We start from the raw sequence: 21,275 nt of genomic DNA, 5'->3' as shown, positions 1-21,275 counted from the left end.
TCCTGTTTGATAGAAAAAGGATGGTTTCGTTAGCCATTAATAATATTGAAGGATAATTTCAGAAAGGATCACGTCGACGTACGATTGTTCTTGATTTCGTGGGAACAGAGTCCCGGTTAAAAAACCTTGGTTCGCCGTTTATGAAATAAAATGTTTACTCTCATAAAATAAAATAATTACGGGGCTTTAATGATCTAGTTCGTGTCGGAGCAAGCGAAACAGGAATGACCGTAAAGGAAAGGATGGAATCGCGCAACATCAGAATCGCGCAGGCTTCGTTCTCGCAGCATCATCGGGAACAATCTTCGTAGCAGTACCAAACTTTCTCACAGTGTAAATGGTGGGTAAAGGAATAGTGTCGTGCTATAGAATCGTTTCGCGAACCTGTGATAAATAGTTCCCTCTTCTTCCTCTGTCCCTTTTATTTCCGTGTTGTGTGTTAAATCAGTGCGCCCGTGCATACATCTCGTTAAACGAGGCAGCGCAGGTCCGAGTACGATTGGATACAAGATAAACTTTATCATAATCTTCCGTTATCTGCTACCTTAATCCGTCAGTATCGCCAGATAATTCGCTTCACCGATGGCAGACCACGATAACACTTACGACGACGAGGTAATTAATCTTTTTTCTTTCTGTTATAATTAAATTTTATTTTTGTTGTCGAAAGAAGAATAAGCCAGACGAATTTCTTTAATACTAGTTAAGTATGACAAACGACAGAAGATTACTTTGAGGAGATAATGTACTTATGATGTTGATTCCTTAAACGTTACTATACAACAGCATGCGTGTATATTACTTTGTTGGCAAAATAAAATGCTTTTTAAGTACTTTAATTAAATCGAGCAATTCTTATTTTTCTATTTACACTTCATCAACCGTGACAGTGTTGATTAATTAATTAACACACTTAAGAGATTCATCGTAATTACTTTCGATTTTGTACAAAAAAGGAAATGTAAGTAGCATCGTAGTATAAAACATTTAACACGAACACCTAGAATAATTTAATTTGCATGGTTTCGAGAGGAACAATTTTTGATGAATTTTTAACGAATAAAACGTATCGCGATTCATTTGCTTTAAATAATGAATTTAAATGAGAGGTGTCCTCGAAAATATTGCGAATATTCGCTAATTATCTGAAGTCTGTTTTAAAAATTATACAGTCTGTTAATTAACAATAAAGTACCGTATTTAAATAACGCGTAAGTAAATACAATAAATGTTACAGCAGAGTCTGTTCTGTCACAGTTTGCTAAATATTATTATACCGGATGTACTATTATCGTAACTAAGGAAAGGAGAACCAGAAAAAAAGTATTCACGCACCAAGGGCTTTGTATACTTTAATTGAATCTTTTCGTATAAATTCGAATTAAAAATCGATTAGTATAAAGTATTCTATAAAAATTTGGCTTTCAGTGTATGATTTATTGGGAATTAATACTTAACAAAACTACTGTGGCTGGTCATTGCCTTGGTAGATCAATGAAATTGATTACAAGAGGTGAAAGATTTATTCTACGAAGACTAAAGTCTAATCAGTCGTCGCTCTTTCTCAGACTGACGTTCTTAAACATTGATCAAACCATGTTTCTCAATCCGTGTCAACAAGCCTGATTTGCTCCTATTTGTATAAGGCGCCAAACAGAATCGAAGCTTGCACAGATCGCTTTGCAACACGAGGATAAGCTTTACAAGGAACATTAGAATTCTTCGAGACGTTTTTTTAGTTTTAATTCTATCAAATTTTTGGTTCCAAGATCGACGAGTTCATCTCTGGCTAGGTCCGCACCTCCGATAGAGTTTATATCGGACAGGCAAGGATCCGCGTTCAATTTTAACGCCATCGGGATAAAAATAATTGTTGAAAGAGTTCTGCAGTGTTTCCAGATGTTCGTAAATTCCGTTTCATGAAGGAAAGCTTCGTCTTAGGAAAGTACTTCTGTCAATATTTAAAAGTTTGCATGGATGTCAAATTCTATTCTTCTCTTCCGTATCAACAGCTGGGCTAAGAAAGCTTATAATTCCTTTGTGAGAGGCACAATAGCGAGTTCATATAGGGGCTTCGAATTTTTCCACTAAACGACAAATCGTGAAGTTCTATTGTCTATAAATTGAACAAAGTCCACGAAACGTTGTTCGAAGTAAACAAGAACTTTGGTAATCAATTTTGATAACGCCACGATGATTTGTAAAGCACTACCGAATGATAAATATGGCGGCTATGGCATTTGAAGTTTCCGTCTTATTGGAAAACCTTATAATTATAGTGAATGGTGACGTTTTGTAATTTTTATAATCAAATGGATGCTATTTTTTTTACGCTAGTGTTTACCGTTATAGTGTATGTGCTAATTATGTTATTTAATCAAGAAGCTATATTGTAAAATGGTGGATCGGTCGAACTAACTATTATTCTAAGAAGATTTTCTGGTTTGTGGATTTCAGGTAGCCCATATGCACGTGATAAATTGTTAGTTGTGTGAAACAACTTTTTGTATAATGAATTGGAAATTTAAATGTTCACTTTATATAGCTATTTGAAGAAATATTAGTAATACAGATTAGAGTACACGTTTTGTAAACTTTCGTATGTGTATATGCAGCTTATTATCCACTACACATCGATCATATTTTACACAAGAATAAAAACTTTGTTAATGATACAACTGGTGAATCACAAGCTCATCAAAAGCTTTATACATTTAGAAAAGGAAAGAAGAAAAATTGTAATATAAATTAATCAAACCATTATGGGCATACATACATTATCCTACAATATTACATTACAATTTTTTATCTAAATCCAATTTACCAACAGAAAAATGGCTAATTAACTCGAGTAATACGTCTACCCGTGCGAATATATTAAACTTATTTCCATTCGAACGTCCATTTATCATAACAACAAAAATCTTTCTATTTCTACTGTAAAAAGTACTGAATCGAATATCAGGTACATTCCGCCTAAACCAAAGAACACTTTTCATAACAAAGATAAATTTTCTCGAGAATTTGTAAACATCAACCTAAATCTATTTATCGCGCGAGCTGACACAGATAACGTTACTGTTATTGTAGATAAAGATAACTATATCGATAATATGTAATTATTGATGAGCGACACTTGAACTTATCGATTTAAGAATCAGTTTAACTCGTTTAAAAACCAGCCATTGTTCCGAACAGATGGGAAAAGAAGTTAAATTTCCGATTCATTGTATAAAAAGTTATTTAACGCAACCAGGGCCGTGACAAGGCAGGGACAGAAGGGACAAGTCCGCAGCATCGTACCACTTCATGGGGCCACTGGGCGCTATGTTATGAGGACGCAGGCAGACGTCCTTAAAAGTAAAAAAAAATTGATTATCTGTTTCGTAGTCGATTTGTTATTTTATCCGTGGAACACGTTTGTCTGTCGCGTTTACTCTCACTTAATTCGACTACGAGACATATAGGGTGTTCGGCCACCTTTGGGAAAAATTTTAATGGGAGATTCCAGAGGCCAAAATAAGACGAAAATCAAGAATACTAATTTGTTGATTGAGGCTTCGTTAAAAAGTTATTAACGTTTAAAGTTTCACCCGTACTGAATTTTTTTCTCGAAAATGTGCAGGATTTCGGGGGTATGTTTATTCATCAAAAATGATTGTAATTGATCCCCGCAACTGAAAATAATTCTTTCAAAACGATTTGAAAATTTTTTTTTCCGTCGAAAAATTTCACATATTTTCGAATTTTTTTCTCGAAAGTGGGTAGGATTTCTAGGGTATGTGTAATGACCAAAAATGATTGTAATTGACCCCCGCAACCGAAAATAATTTTTCCAGAACGATTTGAAATTTTTGAATTTAATTGTTAATAACTTTTTAACGAAGCCTCCATCAACAAATTGGCATTCTTGATTTTCGTTTTATTTCGGCCTCTAGAATCCTCCATTAAAATTTTTCCCAGGGGTGGCCGAACACCCTGTATAATTTCTTAAAAAATTTCATAAAAAAAACAAAGTTTAAATCAACTACTTTGACGCTTTGACAATTATTTGTACACTAATATTATTGTTTGAAATAAATGGTTATACGAAACTACTTCTTGTTACATTTTTACTTCAATATCAAAACAATAGTTCACCTCTCACAACTAGAAATATTTTAAACCGTGTGATTTGGTCCCGCTGATCAGTTTCTCGCATCTGTTAATTACTTTGAATATTTTCTAAAAATTAAATATTAAAAGAAACTCAGAAAAGAAAAGAACTCTCTCGAAGAATGATTCCCATAATTTGTTACTGTTATATCAAGATTAAAGTTACAAATTCAGTGTTAGTGAAATGAACGTTAGTTGGATAAAAATTCTCTGATAAATTAGTGAAATATCCAGAAAGCAATATATTTAATTGAATAAGTCATGGTTCGACTGTACATTCGTACCATATGTATTATGTACAAGTATTACGATCATCCATATGTGGAAATAAAGTGTATTTAAGGTAAGTATATCAGGGCCAAAATATCTAAGCACGAATCTGACAACAATTTATCCCGTGCATATGGGCTACCTAAAATTCACAAACCAGGAGATCCGCTTAGAATAACAGTTAGTTCGATCGATTCGCCATTTTACAATATAGTTTCTTGGTCTAACAACAGAATTAATGCACATGTATGTTATGACAGCAACAAATTACGAAATGCCACCGTCTTCTATAATTATACGCTTCGCGACAATACTATAAAACGTTTATGATTTATTTAAATTTTTTTCTATTCTTTAATAAATACGTGCAACCTCTGGCGAGAAGTTTCCGATCACGTACATTAATATAAAATTTACAAAAAAGTATTCATATTTTAGAAGAGAAAATAATCTTCGACGACATTGGATTCTTCTCTTCCCGAGTGTTTCTAAAGTCAGCTCCTTTAACCCCTTAACGCTCATATTTTTCTGGTTAATAATCAGTTTTCTTTATTGGATTTGTTCCTAAGCTATATAAAAATGCGGTTTTTGTTAATTACAATGTTGTATCTAACGTATAATTTGAAGGAAAACAAATATTATTATCCTTTAAACCGTTAGTTTGAACAAATATCGTTTTTCAAAGCAGTCAAACTCGGGTATGAACGTTAAGGGGTTAAGAGTCCTTCGTGCCGTCCACTTGCTTATGCTTATATATATTTGTGCCTTCCCTTAATAATTCCGCAACTATACCGGTACTTAAAATTTCACCAGATCTGAAATCGTCAGAAACGAAATGAATTTCGTTCTACGCGAAGTTCATTTCACTGATTTCGATTTTTATCTCAACGTAACAGTAACATTCTATGAGAGAGTTCTTTTCGATTTCACTGCAGACAAATACTAACTGCTAAATATTTCATTAGACTTTAGAGGAACAATTTTTTTCATCTTTTTTGGTGGTATAAGAAAGCTTGTGGAACGATGAGCCAAGTACGTTGAAAAGTAAAAGGATTATGTTGAAAAATAATGTTAAGCATATTAAATACAATATGTTCCACGTTTATAAATATATTAAACTTACTACGTTGCGAAATAAATATCGTATTAGAATTTTAGGGCGTACTATCATTTTTTCGTGGATTGCATATTGTACCTCATTAGTCAACTTAGCTTAGTCTAAATGTATATATGCAGGGTTATCCAAATTTAATGTCTTTAATCCTAATTGTCTCGAGGTCTTTATTTTAATGTAAAGTCCATTTCATTACATTAATCGTGGAACACAAATATTAAATTTTTATAATAATCTGTACATGTTGATTACAATGTAACGTTCCATAACGATTTATTTACATTTGGCGATGATGTGTGTCTATTCATTAAAAAATGCGACACTTAATTTGAATAACCCTATAAAATTCAAATATTTGACATTGGCATTAGTGAGTATCTTTGTGATAGGAGCTAGTATCAGCAAACCCGAATCAGAGGAATTGGCGTGGCATTTTGATAGCTCTGCTCGTGATTGTTGCGGTCCTAGCTCTGATCGTGACATCGGTGGCCCTATTGACTCCACCGGACGAGGGTCCTAGAGTCCGAGGTGCTCGGTTGCGACTTTCCGAGGTACGTAATATTGATTATTAGCATGCCGATGTGTAATACTTTAAAAAAAGTGGGACATCTAATTCGACCACCGCTGCAAAGTCCTCAGCGAATCGAGATCAAAACCAAACCAACGTTTCACTGATACAAAAAACCCCACTTTGATACAATTTTAACATTCTTTATGCATTTAAATTGTCTGCCAAAATCCCGAAAACACGAGCTGTTCATGGAAAGTTTCGAAAAGAGCAGCTAAATGGTACTGGTGTAAGAGAGCAAAGTCATTTCATGAACGCACCGTGTAGGTTCGAGGTGCGGCGTTCCGTTCATCCACGGATGAACGATTGCCACGTGCCCCAATTCCTAAGACTGGGGTTAAGCGAACACAGAAGGGGGATAGAAAGGGGTGATAGTTCTCTGACGAATCAATAGATCCAGAGAAAGAGGAAAGTGGCCCGCAGAGCAGCGCTCGGGTCATCCGTTCACCACGGTCAGCCCCGACCAACTGTTTCTCTGCCGCGCGTCACACGACTTGCCTTTCACCTAGTCGATTCCCCCCACCATCGTAAATGCAAACGGCGAGAGTGGGGGGAAAGGGCCAACTGTGGCTCGCGGAGCCTGATCTAGCTAATTCCTGACAAAGAAAGTAAGAGTTGGAAGAAAGGGATTAGAGATGTTTTTCTTTTTACATAGATTAATTACTATGCAATTCCTGTGTATCTTCGACTCTCGTTATTTGAACTTAATTGCAGTGGTAATAACATTGTGAACAACTTTGTTTCAAGCAGCTGTCGCAATGGTAATTTCACACTTGGCCCACTCACAATTGTAGCTGTAATTGGACTTGTGCGGCGCAAGTGCTTTTCCTCTGTTTCCATTTTTGCTAATTAGTTTATCAAGCACCGAAACCTTGCACAAATCAAAACATTGACCATTTACTTACTTTCTCTATCTTTGATTACATTCCTTGTAATTTGCATTATTAGTAAAGAATCGTTGGCAAGTAATTCAATACTGTTTCAACATGAAACGAATCAATTTTTAAGGTACTCTCCGGAGAATTAACACCCCTCCTTTTCAATGGATCATGGGCGAGCGAACAGCACATTTGCTACAGAGACGTTTGGGGCGGAATCTCCTTGTTACATATTTCTCAAAGAAATGTAACCTCTCGCAGTTTAATGCCTAACGAAACTTTTGTAAGTTTACGTCGATTGCTAGAATATTTTGATATCATGTTTTATGCTATATAGAACAAGGTAACGTGAACCAAGTATACAGGGTGTTCGGCCACCCCTGGGAAAAAATTTTAATAGGGGATTCTAGATGCCAAAAAAAGACGAAAATCAAGAATACCAATTTGTTGATGGAGGCTCCGCTAAAGAGTTATTAACAATTAAATTAAAAAATTTCAAATCGTTCTAAAAAAATTATTTTTAGTTGCAGGGGCCCATTACAATCATTTTTGGTCAATTGACATATTCTCGAAATCCTAACCATTTTCGAGAAAAAAATTCCAGAAGGTGTGAAATTTTTCGACAAAATTTAAAAATTTCAAATCGTTCTGGAAAAATTATTTTCGGTTGTGGGGGTCGATTACAATCATATTTGGTCATTACATATACCCACAAAATCCTACGCACTTTCGAGAAAAAAATTCCAGACCAAAAATCTAATGTGAGGCCAGGAATACACCCCCGAAATTTCATGCGAATCTTTAAAACGTCATAACTCCTGAATGGATTGGACGATTTTAATGTTTAAAAAAGCAAACTACGCGTATTTTGATGGAGAATACATACAAATCGCAAAAATATTCGAAAAGTTGATTCTTGACCCCGCAAAATTAGAAAAACTCCATAAAAATGGTCCAATTTTCAAACGGCCATAACTCCTATAATAGTTGACATATTTCAATGAAACTTTTTTCTGAAGTAAAGCTTATGGGTACCTACAAAAAAGTATTAGACAACTTTTCTGTAGGGCGTCAAACAAAATTATTAAAAATCAAAAACGAGTTTTTAAGAGAAATCGACAGGGGGTAGGTGCCTAAATTTATCGACGAAAAAAAAATTTTCCAAATCGTTCTAAAAAAATTATTTTCGGTTGCGGGGGTCAATTACAATCAATTTTGATGAATAGACGTACCCCCGAAATTTTGCGCATTTTCTAGAAAAAAATTCTTGACGGTCGGAACTTTAAACGTTAATAACTTTTTAACGGAAGCTCTATCAACAAATTGATATTCTTGATTTTCGTCTTATTTTGGCCTCTAGAATCCCCCATTAAAATTTTTCCTAGGTGTGGGATAACCATCTAACGAAACATTAAGTGATATTTTTCCGTTTAGAGGAGACTGAATCCTGCCAAGTTCTCGTTATCACCCGATCGTAAATACTTACTTCTCGCACACAATGTGAAGAAACTCTTCCGACATTCGTATTTAGCGCAATATACAATATACGATGTAAACACACGGTTAGTGAAATAATACTTTTAAACTATTCCTGTTGCTTCTGATAGTACAATGATCGAGGGTCGATTGATAACTAAGATCTCCAATCCTAAAAACATTTTTGTACACGTTTGATTATTGCAGAGAAATCATACTACTGACTCCTCATCCGGAGAAAGGAGGCAACCCGTATCTTTTATTAGCGCAATGGACCCCTCGTGGCCACGGACTAGTCATGGTGCAAGATTATGATATTTATTACATAACTGGCCCTATGAGTAACACAGGATACCGAGTTACTAACACTGCGATTCCAGGTATTTTGTCAAACGGATTGCCAGATTGGCTCTACGAAGGTAATACACATATTTCATCGAGACTTATTATCGAGGGAACGTATGTAAATGGAATTCGCTATTAATTTAATTTCATAGAAGAGATATTACACTGTGCAGAAGCAATTTGGATGTCGTCGGATGGTCATATGATGCTGTATGCTTCTTTTAACGATTCCCTAGTGGAGGAAATGCATATATCATGGTACGGAGAAGGGAACAAAGCTCTTTACCCTGACGTACGATCATTGCGTTATCCCAAGGTATCTCATTATTACAAATTCGTCTAATCTTTCTAATTAATCAAGTTAGTTTTAGAATTTTCAGTATTTATTCTATCGTAACGCTAGAAAGATATTTGGTCACCGGACCAAATACGCGATTAATGCAGTATACTTCGTCTTGGTTAAACACTGTTATTTGTTAACCTTCGTATAGAAGATGCAGTGTCAGTTTGGACCGGTTCCCGTGTTTTCTGTTCAAAAATGGGAAGGAGTTTACAGAAAAGAGACGGTAGTTACGGAAATATCGTGTCTTTAACGGCTCTTTATAACTGTCAACAAAGGGTACAGCAAAATAAGGGAGCTTGTTTATTTGAAACTGTTAGCATAGATTTTTTCTCCTAAAACGTGAATCGATGTATAAGTGCTCAAATAACGCGAAGATAAAGCAGTTTTGCGATATCTTGCCAAGAACGTACAAAATTATTAAAAGAAATATATAAATGCTGTATATGTATCATACAAAAATCTGTATGTTTCTTTTAAATAGTTTGATGTATAATGTACGTACCACGTATTTCATAAGGATATACGATATTATTTTGATTTTTTAGCCTGGAACACCGAATCCTGTCGTGCGACTCTACGTGGCTGATTTGGCAGACCCGAAGAATATTCATACGAAGTTAGTGAAACCGCCACCGATCATCGAGAATACGTAAGTTATTTTCTAAATCGACACAAAGAAACTGCCACTTGTTAAATCTGCACTCCGGTACCTGTTACTAATAGTGTTGTGTCCCAATAATATATATGAGTTACATGTGAGAGTATCACAAACGAGGTCAATTTTCATTATTTTCGTGGTGAGAATTCACAAGTTAGGCGATTACGACTCCGAGATTGATAGTGTACAGGATGACGCACCTAAAACAGTAATTACAGAAAAGAAAGTATCAGGGAAAGGTTGTTTGCACGGCTGTAAACGTGCACGAAATTAACGCCGAATTTCGAGTCCAATGGCGAGCGAATCACGCTGTATAAAAGCGCTCGTAAAGACAGTGAGGAGCCAAGACAATAGCGTACCTAACAGCAGGGGGCTAGTGACCTAGGATCGACTTGATGACATACTTTCTGGGCACTAAGACTTTATGGTCCTAAGTATAGTGCTGTGACAGAAGAGTAGAAATGAAATTAATCCAGCAAAGTAATCTCTAAAACTTGCAAACACATACGCGAAAGAGTTTATACATTTCATATTCGGGACTTTAAGTCACGGGTTGCTCGTGCGGCCAGCCAGCAAAACTTTTATCTAAATTAATATTTCGAATAACGATTAGAGTATAAATATACTTGGATGAATTATTTGTCCAATAAAAGTTACGATTTAAATTGGTAAAAATTAAATTATTTTTTACATATATCGAAGAACGAATAAAAGTTTCGTGATGCAAGGAAGCATTTGTGCATTTGCTCCGAATATGTATGACTGTTAGTTGCTTATATGTACCTGTTCATCCTACTCTTTCTCCTAAAATAATAATGGTATATTATAGTACGCTATAGTATAGGTAGTATATATTATTTTTTGTAACGATTATTTCGGTATTTATGTGCAACGTGTACATAATAAGCATCTGTTTCGTTTTGTCTGGTAAAAATCGAAGCTTCAGATCTCCATCCTTGAATGATTTTATAGCAGGGGCACGCTAGATAGCAAACAATAGCTGAGGTGGTTTACTTCATCCGCAATAAAATGCTCAATCGCACAGTAAGTTGCAATAATAGTTGACTCGACTTTGTACTTCAGATTCTTCTATATCGTGCCCTGACTCACCATATTTTCTGTTTCCCCTTTATCACGCTCTGATCCCACTCCATTGCTTGGAACTCATTACGCTGTAAACACGTTAGTATTAATCCTTACTGCTGAAAGCCAAACAGACTGTCACTAGATGCTTAAGAAAAAAATGCTTTCTTTGCATTTCCCTCGATTTTCCTTACATTACATGAATGTTGTCGTACACAATGTATCTCCCAAGCATCCTGTAAACATCGAATCCTCTTAGATCTGTGTTACCCTAGTCCTTCCGCATTATTGAACATTAGTTGTATTACACCACGTACACGACAGCAAGACCTTTCTCAAAGTCTTTAATATCTTAGTCAAATATATATTTGAATATACTAAAACATATCAAACGATACATTTTAGAATATTAATTAAGCATTGCTGATCGAACGAACAGAATTAAAATTTTGGCAGAATATTTTTAAGTAAAATTGGGGTAGGTCTTGTTGTAACGTATGTCATGTAATGTAAATAATGTTCAATCATGTGAGAGGCCTATACCAGGCATGTTCAACTCGAGAAAAAGCAGAGCCTGTGGAAGAGTAGTAAGCCACGCCTTCGAGAGCTGCGACATCGTGGCAGGGAATGTCATGTCTTTTTTTTTTAATAAATTAAAAATTACAGTCTCTCGCGATTGAAATAAACAAGATATACGATTAACCGTGGTGGAGCAAAACGATGACTTAAATTACGTTTGAACAAAGTCTCTGACCTCGGGAAAAGAGCGATCGATTCGAGTACTGGCCCCGAATGCTCTGTAACATCATTAATCCCATCTTCTAAGACATACTACTTACAAGGAGAGTGCAAGACCATCTGGTAGATCTCAACACCTTCTTTACGAAAATATACTATTATAAGATCATAAACTCGAAAGCCAATGACTCCACCAGTCAAGGAACACACAGTGACTTTCTGAGGATTAGCATCTCCCCAAATTCGATAATTTTGCATATAACATCAAAATCAGAGCCCAATCAGTAGGATGACTAGCAGGCTTCGATTCTGAGAGAATTCTGTTCTACGATCGTAGAATAGATAAATTTAGATTCTCAGCGACACTTTTCCTTGCAGTAGCAATAATCATTTCGCTTTTTGTACCATGTTGACGCGTTGGAATGGGTTGATTAATAATTTTCTCTTATTTGAAAACCCTATGTAAAGTTCCAGTTAAATCGGTGTCCCGAAGGTTTTGCATTTTCCTTGTTTAATGACCACAGGATGGGGAAAATGCTCTCTGCATTTCTCTTGGCTCCTCGCATAGTTCACGCATAATGCTCTTACCCCCCACAGGCAGAGTTGAACAGGCTTGGTCTGGACAAACGTAGGGCCAGCGTTGGGCAAAATTTAATTAAAGTAATGATTGACGATTACGATCGAAACGGATAATTATTAAACACTCGTGACGATCGACGATCGCGTTAATCATTAATCGCTCATTCTTGCATTTTTGTTACAACCAATAAAATCCACGAATTTAGAGTTCTTCTTTACGAACTTCATCCTCGTATAAATAAATAAATTTCTTATCGACAAATACTAAACCAAATATGAAATACATAGAAACAGCGTTAATATTAATTTTGTTCTAACAAATTTGTAAATCTATGAAAACGTTGTTTAGTAAAATATAATGTAATTACAGTTTCAATTAAGAAATGCAGTTGCGACGAATCGCAGAAATTGCAATTTCAAGTCAATCGTTAATTACGTTACATTTTGCTCAACAACATTCGAACAAATTTTACTTATAAAATGAAACTTTAATTCATAATTGCCGCGAGCAATTTACAAGTTATTCAATCGTTGATCGTCGATCGTCGCGAGCGATTAATTTCAATAAATAATCAACTGACGTCGCTATTAATTCTAACGACTAAATCTTTTATCACGTAATCGATTGATTAGTCGCGAAGAATTAGTCAATTATTGTAATGCCCAACTCTGCGCAGGACTAAGAGGATTGAATGTTTACCAGGACGAGGGGAAGATACGGTGGTTGGACACTGATGCATTCGAATCATGGGAGGAAAGGGCCGTTTCGACGTCGATGGGAATTGCAAAGACAGAAGAAAGAATCGATCATCGATCCGAATGAAAGATAAGTCATATTTCTTCAGTATGTACGACGGTCTGTTTCGCTTCCGGCAGTAAGAATTAATGTTAACTGGTTTACAGCGTAAAGCGTTAATGAGGAATGAATAGAGAATGCGGAGAATTAGGGCTCGAGTGGAAGAATCTGAATCTTGGTACGAAGTCGACTATTATTACAACTTAAACCGCGCGATTAGCGTTATTGCGCGGTGTATAGCGTGATCTGCAATACAATCACTCGTGGAGGATCCAGATTTGGTTGTAAAGCTTCGATCCTTACCAGACGAAACATGTCAGATGCGTATTATGTACGTATTATACATAAATATAAAGAAAAATATGAAAAGTAATGCTTGCCAGTCAAGTATTATTTGAACGTCTTTCGCTTATCTGTACTTAGAATCATTTACAATCACATTTCGGTTGACCCAGGCGAATCGAACAAACGATATCAAACGATATCGAACACATTTTTATTTTCGACAGGTGTTTCACGACAAATACGACACACAACCGATGTCTGGAACCAACATTTTTAAACACGAATATTACAAAGATAGAAATCAGAACACTCGTAAATTTGATTTTATATTAAATTGGCGTAACGTCAAATATTTAATTGCTTTTTTTGATTCGATCATCAAATTTGGTGCATCTTACAGATTCCTCGAGCCATTGTAACACGAATAAAAAAAATAACAATTTTGTTTTCCGTACGGTGATAATGCTTAAACGAAAAAAATAACGTAAAATTGCATTTGCAAATGAGTGAATTTGATTTGCAAAAGGGTTAGTTTGGGGGTGCAAAACCTGTAACCCCTAGCCATCGCCAGGAAAAGAGAGTTCCTGGGGTGCTTGGACATTGTCCACATTCCGAAAACGGCGAAATAACTCGACCACTATCCGTCCTGACCATGCGACTATGTCCATTAACAGGGAACATTACTTTACCACGGCTTCCTGGGTGTCTTTAACGGAAGTGTGCATAACATGGTTGACACGGGCACAAAACCTATCCGTCGTAACTATTTGTAAAAGTCCAATGTGGCACTGTCAGGTACATATACCACGACTACAGGGTTTCCCAACAAGAGCTACAGAACTTATACGCGAAACACATTATCGTTTAAACGACCATCGCGATTGTGTTTGGCAGAGTGAATACGCTAAACTTAATTTACGATGACTCCGGAACATAAATCAGGCTGTGTCTCGCTGATAACACGAGTTTTCTTTGTTTGTCTGACTAAACAAGAGATTCAACATGGCCGCGTAAGAAAAAATCTAATGGCGTCTAAATAGCAGTCTTACGTTTCGACGCCATTAGACTTTTTAATAATTTCAACAGAAACGTGGTACCGTCTTGTTGAAACCACTTCTCAAATTAAATTCACAAATATGACAATCGAAAGTTCTGTCGCTCTTATTGGGAAACCCCTGTAACTAATTATGGCTTATATTCTGGAAATAATGTATTATCTTTTGGTTAATTCGAATATTTCATGTAGGAAATTCAAAGAATAACGTCTGAAGATCATGGTTGGGTCGACACACCCCCTGAATCCCCTATCTTCTCAGCAAACGGCAGCAGTTATATTGCCATAAATCCGGTTAAGGATGGTCCAAGTGGTTATTACAAACACATAGTCTGGGTGAATGTTGCTCGAAAATTGGTCGTTCCGCTCACGCACGGGAAATTCGAAGTCACCCAAATAGTGGCATGGGATCAGATAAACAATACCATGTGAGTCTATTGCATTATACATATACTAATTGTTAACAAAAACTTAGCGTACAATAAAGGCATGTGCAGTATTATAGAAAACAAAAACTGAACATAAAGGATAACAGGGATTATTAAGATTAATGAAATCATCCATTCCCAAACATTTACTTTGACTATCGCGTATTGATAAATATACACCAAAATTTTAATGGGAGATTCTAGAGACCAAAATAACACGAAAATCAAGAATATCAATTTGTTAATTGAGGCTTCGTTAAAAATAATTAAAAAATTAAAGTACAAAATTTCAAATCATTCGTGGAAAAATTATTTTCGGTTGCAAGGGTCAATTACAATTATTTTTGGTCATTACATATACCCCCGAAATCCTACCCACTTTTGAGAAAAAAATTCGGGAAAGTATGAAATCTTTCGACAAAATTAAAAAATTTCAAATCGTTCTGGAAAAATTATTTTTAGCTAGGAGGGTTAATCACAATCATTTTTGGTGAATAGACATACCCTTGAATTCGTAACCATTTTCGAGAAAAAAATTCCTTGCCGAAAATATAATTTCACGTCAGAAATGTCTGCCCGAATTTTCATGCGAATCTTTAAAACGTCATAACTTCTGAACGGATTGGACGATTTTAATGTTTAAAAAAGCAAATTACGCGTATTTTGGCGTAGAATATGTAGAAATTCCAAAAATATTCAAAAAGTTGGTCCTTGACCCCGCAAAATGAGAAAAACCCCATAGAAATGGTCCAATTTTCTAACAGCCATAACTCCTACAATAGTGAATATATTTCAATGAAATTTTTTTCTGAAGTAGAGCTCATGGGTACGAAAAAAAAGTATTAGACAACTTTTCTATAGGACATCAAACTAATTTATTAAAAAAGAAAAACGAATTTTTAAGAAAAATCGACAAGGGGGTAGGTGCCTAAAGAAAAAAAAATTTTCAAATATTTCTGGAAAAATTATTTTCGATTACGGGGGTCAATTACAATCATTTTTGGCGAATAAACATACCTCCGAAATCCTACCCACTTTCGAGAAAAAAATTCGAGTAGATGTGAAATTTTCGGCAAAATTACAAAATTTTTAATCGTTCTAAAAAAATTATTTTTAGATAGGAGGGTTAATTACAATCATTTTTGGTGAGTAGACATACCCGTGAGTTCCTACGTACTTTCGAGAAAACAATTCTTTACCGAAAATATACTGGGTGGCCGGAAATGTTCCTATAACTTTTTAACGAAGCCCCAATCAACAAATTAGTATCCTTGATTTTCGTCTTATTTTGGCCTCTAGAATCTCCCATTAAAATTTTTCCTAGAGGTATTCGAACACCCTGTATCTGTTCGACATCGATTTTTAAAAATCAAATTAAATGTGTAGCTATTATCTTGAATGATTAAATATATTTCGTCAATATCACTTGCAAAATAGAATCATGCTTTCTGGTAATCGTTCCAACGAATTACCATAATTTTACAATGACTTAATCGTTTTTTATGTTTGACGTAGAGGTAATTTCTGTTTTACGAGTTAAGCTACGTTTTACACTCACTGTGGGAGTAGTTTAGCAATTATTACGTAATATATTTCCTGACTCTGGGTGGGGGAATTGCTAGACCAATGGTGGGGGGTAACACAACACCATAAGAAATAGGTTCAGAAGTATAGTTATACTTTATGAAAAATCAAATGTACTTGATTATAAATTATTTAATACGATAATGGTAATTATTCTGAAGTCTAATTTAATTATTTTGCATAGATACTTTATAGGTATTCCAACCATACGACCGAGTCAAAGACATCTGTATTACGTGAAATCAGTATTACCGCATGTAGGCTCGTCTCTACATCCCGCTGTATGCATCACTTGCACAGAAACACCGGAAGGGGGTCGAAATAATCATCGAACGACCGGGTCCCGTTACCATAGCTCCTGGTCTGGCAATAATTATATACACGATCACTACGAAGTACAAACCGATAGCACATCAAACGCGGAGCAACAGGAGCCAAAGGAGACTGTCACGAAAAAACAAAAATTGAAAGTACAAGCTCCGCCGAGTAAGTATCTATAAACGATACAATAGAAGTTAATAACTAGATTTTGCAACGACTCCTGATTATATTCTACACACAACAAAGATAAAAAATTACGCTGATATAGTGTTCTTGAAATGTTAATACGTGTCTGAATTTGTTTTAAACTTTTAAACTAAAATAACTAAAATGTGATTTATATCACTATGGTTATCAACCCACCAATATGAAGCTTAGCATATTTTTAATAGTTTCTAGAATCGATTCGTCACAGTGACGATCAATTTTCGGTAACTGGCTGGTGAATGTGGTAGAGTGTCTGACTATACCATTGTACCATTCCACTGTTCTAACGAAGCATTTCTCTTTTTACTTATAGAATTCACCGAAGAGCCTTGTCAATACTTCAATGCTATATTCCCACCAGGCAGTACAAATTATTTCGTGTTAGAATGTTACGGACCTAATATACCAACAGTTGCTTTATACAAAACTGAACTTCCTACGCCACGTCTTATTTACGTCCTGCAGAACAATACTTTGTTGCGTGTAAGTTATCTTCCTATTTCCAATTCTGGTAATATTCCCTTCTTCGTTTACAAGTTCCAAGTATTATAATTTTATATATTCGAATTAATATAATTTCTGAGATACGATCGCACTGTACATTAATAGCTTCTAATGAAAAGAATCAATTTAAAATGGTATAAAATTCTAAAGGGTACAATTGTCCCTTACGTCTTAACCCCTTGACGTACAATTTAATTCCTATAATTTGTCAAACATATACTATTGTTGCGACGGTATGAAGATGCCGCGCAATACCTCGAAATTGCATCGTCGCAATGGTGTGAAGAGGCTTCGCGATGAGGTGAAGCTGCCACACAAAAACGAGCGGATGCGAGATCCCGTGCCTTCCGGTTGCTGAGAAACCGGCAACGATTTGAAGAATAGAACTACGATAGATCTCGTGACGAACGAACGTATTCAAAGGATCATTGTCAATAAAGTTCATAGTTTGCGTTAACAGTTGTGTTACGTTGAATATTTGTTGTGTTAATTTTTTTCCGTATCGTAAATATGCGTCGTTCGACGAGCAATACTCCCCGGCGTAACACTATTTAATTTTGTTTTGTTCGTACAAGGAATGTTTTATGAATACTTCGTAAATGTAAAAATGTGTTATGATCGTGAAACTTGAAATCAAGAACTTATAACGAGTCAGACTCGTAATTGTACGGTAAGGGGTTAATAGACTACTCTAAATTCGCAGCCATTAGCTTGGTGTTACTCGAGACGAAGGTTTCTTGGTCCCGAATAACACTAATTACCAGGTCTCACCACGTGGAGGTTGCTGCGACCGGAGACCCGAAGAGAGATAGATGGAAACAAAGTTTCATCGATCTCCCTTTTGCATTCTTATAATCGAGATCAACAAATGACAGTTCGTTTGTTTAGGAGAAGGTTGCCAATCTCGCGCTACCACAAGTTAAAACGTTTCCTGTCCAAATAAGTGGCGGATACAACGCACAAGTGAGATTGCATTTACCGCCTGGATTGAGAGAAGATGAAATTACACGGTACCCTTTAATCGTGCAAGTGTAAGTATACGTACCGTTACTGTCACGTAAATAACTGGCTACGTTGAACATTTCGACCGATATTCTTTTTACAACCGATCTTCTTCGTTTCGCGATTTCATAGGTACGGCGCACCAGGTTCACAGTTGGTAACAGACATGTTTAAAATAGACTGGAACACGTATTTGGCTAGTAGAAAAAACATGATCGTCGCGCAAATCGATGGTAGGGGCAGTGGAGGTCAAGGTTACAAATTTCTTCACGAAGTTTACTACAGGCTTGGGTTTGTAGAAGTCGCTGATCAACTTGAAGTTACCGAGTAAGTATAAATTATTACGTATATGTAGAAAGTGAAATTATTAAAAATATTGCATATAATTATTGGACGTAAGTATTCATTGTACAGTGGAGATTTCAGTGAAATTCAACCGTGCACTATTGTATCTACAGTATTATTGCTGAACATATTCTCATTTTTATATGTTTCTGAGATGTATCATCACGTAATTTTATACGCCAAAAATTGAAAGATACATCTAATCACAATTTTGGATGTGTATGCTTATAGGTACTTGCGGGACTCGTTGCATTTTGTGGACAAACAACGAGTTGCCATTTGGGGTTGGAGCTATGGAGGCTTCGTCGCAGCCATGTCGTTGGCACAACCTGAGCAAGATGTGTTTCAATGCGGTATAAGTGTGGCACCAGTCGTTTCGTGGAAACTTTACGGTATGTTTTTTTATGGTATGTTATAGTTTAGTCCAATCTTACGAGCCCCACATAAATATAATCTGCAAGTGTTACTTACGTTACATCGTGCGTCATCGTTCACACGTGTATGTAATAAAAAATTGTACTCGCACAGATTCAGCATACACCGAAAGATACATGGGTTTTCCAAACGTTGCATCGAATTTCAAAGGATATGCTGAATCAGATGTGTACGACAAGGTGGAATATTTACGAAATAAAATGTTTTACCTCGTACACGGTACTGCGGATGATAACGTTCAGTTTCAACAATCTATGGCACTTGCAAGACATCTTGCCAAAAAAGGGATACTCTTCCGACAACAGGTACATTTTTTTATTATGATCATTTTTATTTTCAGATAAATTTTAACTTTACCACGGATTAGCATAATTCGATAGAAATTATAACCGAAATATTATGCAAGTTCGTCCTATTACATAAAAACTCTACTATTTTGTATAAAATTCACAATAATTTTAGTAATATTATTAAAGAAATATACAGGGTGTTCCGCCATCCCTGGGGAAAAATTTAATGGCAGATTCTAGAGACCAAAATAAAACGAAAATTAAGACTATCAATTTGTTGATGGAGGCTTCGTTAAGAAGTTATTAACGTATAAAGTTCCGCTCGTACTGAATTTTTTTCTCGAAAATGCGCAGGATTTCGGAGGTATGTCTATTCACCAAAAATGATTGTAACTGACCCCCGCAATCAAAAATAATTTTTTGAGAACGATTTGAAATTTTTTAATTTCGTCTAAAAATTTCAGTAGCTACTCGAATTTTTTTCTCGAAAGTGAGTAGGAATTCGGGGGTATGTGTAATGACCAAAAATGATTGTAATTGACCTCTGCAACCAAAAATAATTTTTTCAGAATGATTTGGAATTTTTTAATATAAAAGAAATTGATATTCTTGATCTTCGTCTTATTTTGGCCTCTAGAATCTCCCATTAAAATTTTTCTCAGGGGTGGCTGACCACCCTGTATAGAATGGAAAATAACTGTTTAATTTCTGTTTGTAAAAAAAAATATTACAATTTATTCTAGTGGTAATTTATGTATGTTGTTTACTTTCAGGTGTATCCAGACGTGAGTCATACTTTAGCAGGAGTTAAAGGTCATCTGTACTTATCAATGGCTCAATTTTTGGACGACTGTTTCCAAAAACAGACACCTACCGATACGAAAGCTGGTCTAATCGGCGGTGGATCTAGTCTGTAGTTGTATGTACATAATGTGATTCAAGAATCAATCTAATACTTGTAATGGAATTCCATACATAAATATTACGTCTTAATATCTCCAAATTGTGTTCCATTTATTAACATCTGCAGAATAAAAATATATTTGAATCACTTTATATATTGACTATATATGTTCTAATGAAAGGGCACACGAACAAGGTTAATTACAAGCAATTTAAATTATGCGTATAGTCAAGATTAGGTTAATAACATATATCTGTACCTCGCCTTTGTACCTAATGTATACCTATGTTTATAATTTCTTTTTCTACTCGAGTCTATATTCTCAATGTTTAAATATTTCGTACAATAAAGACGTACTATTATTACTACTATTATTATTATATTGTACTTTCGATTGCAGGCAACATTTAAATAAATGAAAGCAAATATTTGCTATTTTAAGGATGGAAAATGAATGTCATTATGTTATAGATTACGAACTTCTTGTTCTACGAAATGATTATATATTTGTCAACTAACAATGATTTAAATAATTATAGTAGTAGTATAAACTTAAGTAGCGGATGATTATTGAAATATATTTATACACATATATGTATCGTATGTAAATTCTCCTTTAAATTTGAGACATCTGAAAATATTGAAAAATAATAATAATCTCTATTTTGTTCCCTTTCGAGTTATAAACTTCTTTACACTATCCTTTCACTATCAATTTTCAGAAATCTCATTCCTATACTTGTCTCAAGACCTAGACCAGAAAAAAGGATCGCAAAACAAATTAATATTCTTATTTTGCAAAGCTAGTGAAGACAGAGCAAAAATTTTTGCGTTGCTCAATAATTTTACTTCAAAGATCGACTCGATGTATCACAGTCTTAAAGAATAAAGAGACTAGTAATAATTATATGAT

At 35.3% G+C, this 21,275-nt stretch overlaps 1 protein-coding gene across 2 annotated transcripts; it reads left to right on the top strand.

Annotated features, from left to right (window-relative positions):
* The first annotated feature begins 305 nt into the window (after positions 1-305).
* Positions 306-21,034, top strand: Dpp10 (Dipeptidyl peptidase 10). 2 transcript variants are annotated; one of them, XM_076772475.1, is made up of 16 exons: positions 306-615; positions 5,932-6,090; positions 7,116-7,268; positions 8,420-8,547; positions 8,669-8,880; positions 8,959-9,122; positions 9,695-9,798; positions 13,963-14,083; positions 14,535-14,770; positions 16,539-16,840; positions 17,196-17,365; positions 18,275-18,417; positions 18,521-18,715; positions 18,965-19,125; positions 19,262-19,473; positions 20,232-21,034. In XM_076772475.1, the coding sequence occupies exons 1-16, from the start codon at positions 583-585 to the stop codon at positions 20,373-20,375; spliced, it is 2,637 nt and encodes an 878-aa protein (XP_076628590.1). In that variant the 5' UTR covers positions 306-582; the 3' UTR covers positions 20,376-21,034. The 2 variants fall into 2 exon arrangements, with proteins under 2 accessions (XP_076628590.1, XP_076628589.1); XM_076772474.1 differs by having other exon boundaries at positions 5,929-6,090.
* Positions 21,035-21,275: the final 241 nt, after the last annotated feature.

The sequence above is a fragment of the Colletes latitarsis genome, chromosome 9 (genome assembly GCF_051014445.1).
Source record: "Colletes latitarsis isolate SP2378_abdomen chromosome 9, iyColLati1, whole genome shotgun sequence".
Lineage (NCBI taxonomy): Eukaryota > Metazoa > Arthropoda > Insecta > Hymenoptera > Colletidae > Colletes > Colletes latitarsis.
This window is presented reverse-complemented; position numbering and strand designations above follow the sequence as displayed.

What these genes read in the sequence shown, in the direction of transcription:
- Dpp10 (XM_076772474.1), top strand. Translation starts at nt 583, where the DNA reads ATGGCAGACCACGATAACACTTACGACGACGAG. An exon ending in GCCAGATTGGCTCTACGAAG is followed by an intron (nt 8,881 to 8,958) that starts GTAATACACATA and finishes TTAATTTCATAG; the next exon opens with AAGAGATATTACACTGTGCA. An exon ending in CCACCGATCATCGAGAATAC is followed by an intron (nt 9,799 to 13,962) that starts GTAAGTTATTTT and finishes GTCCATTAACAG; the next exon opens with GGAACATTACTTTACCACGG.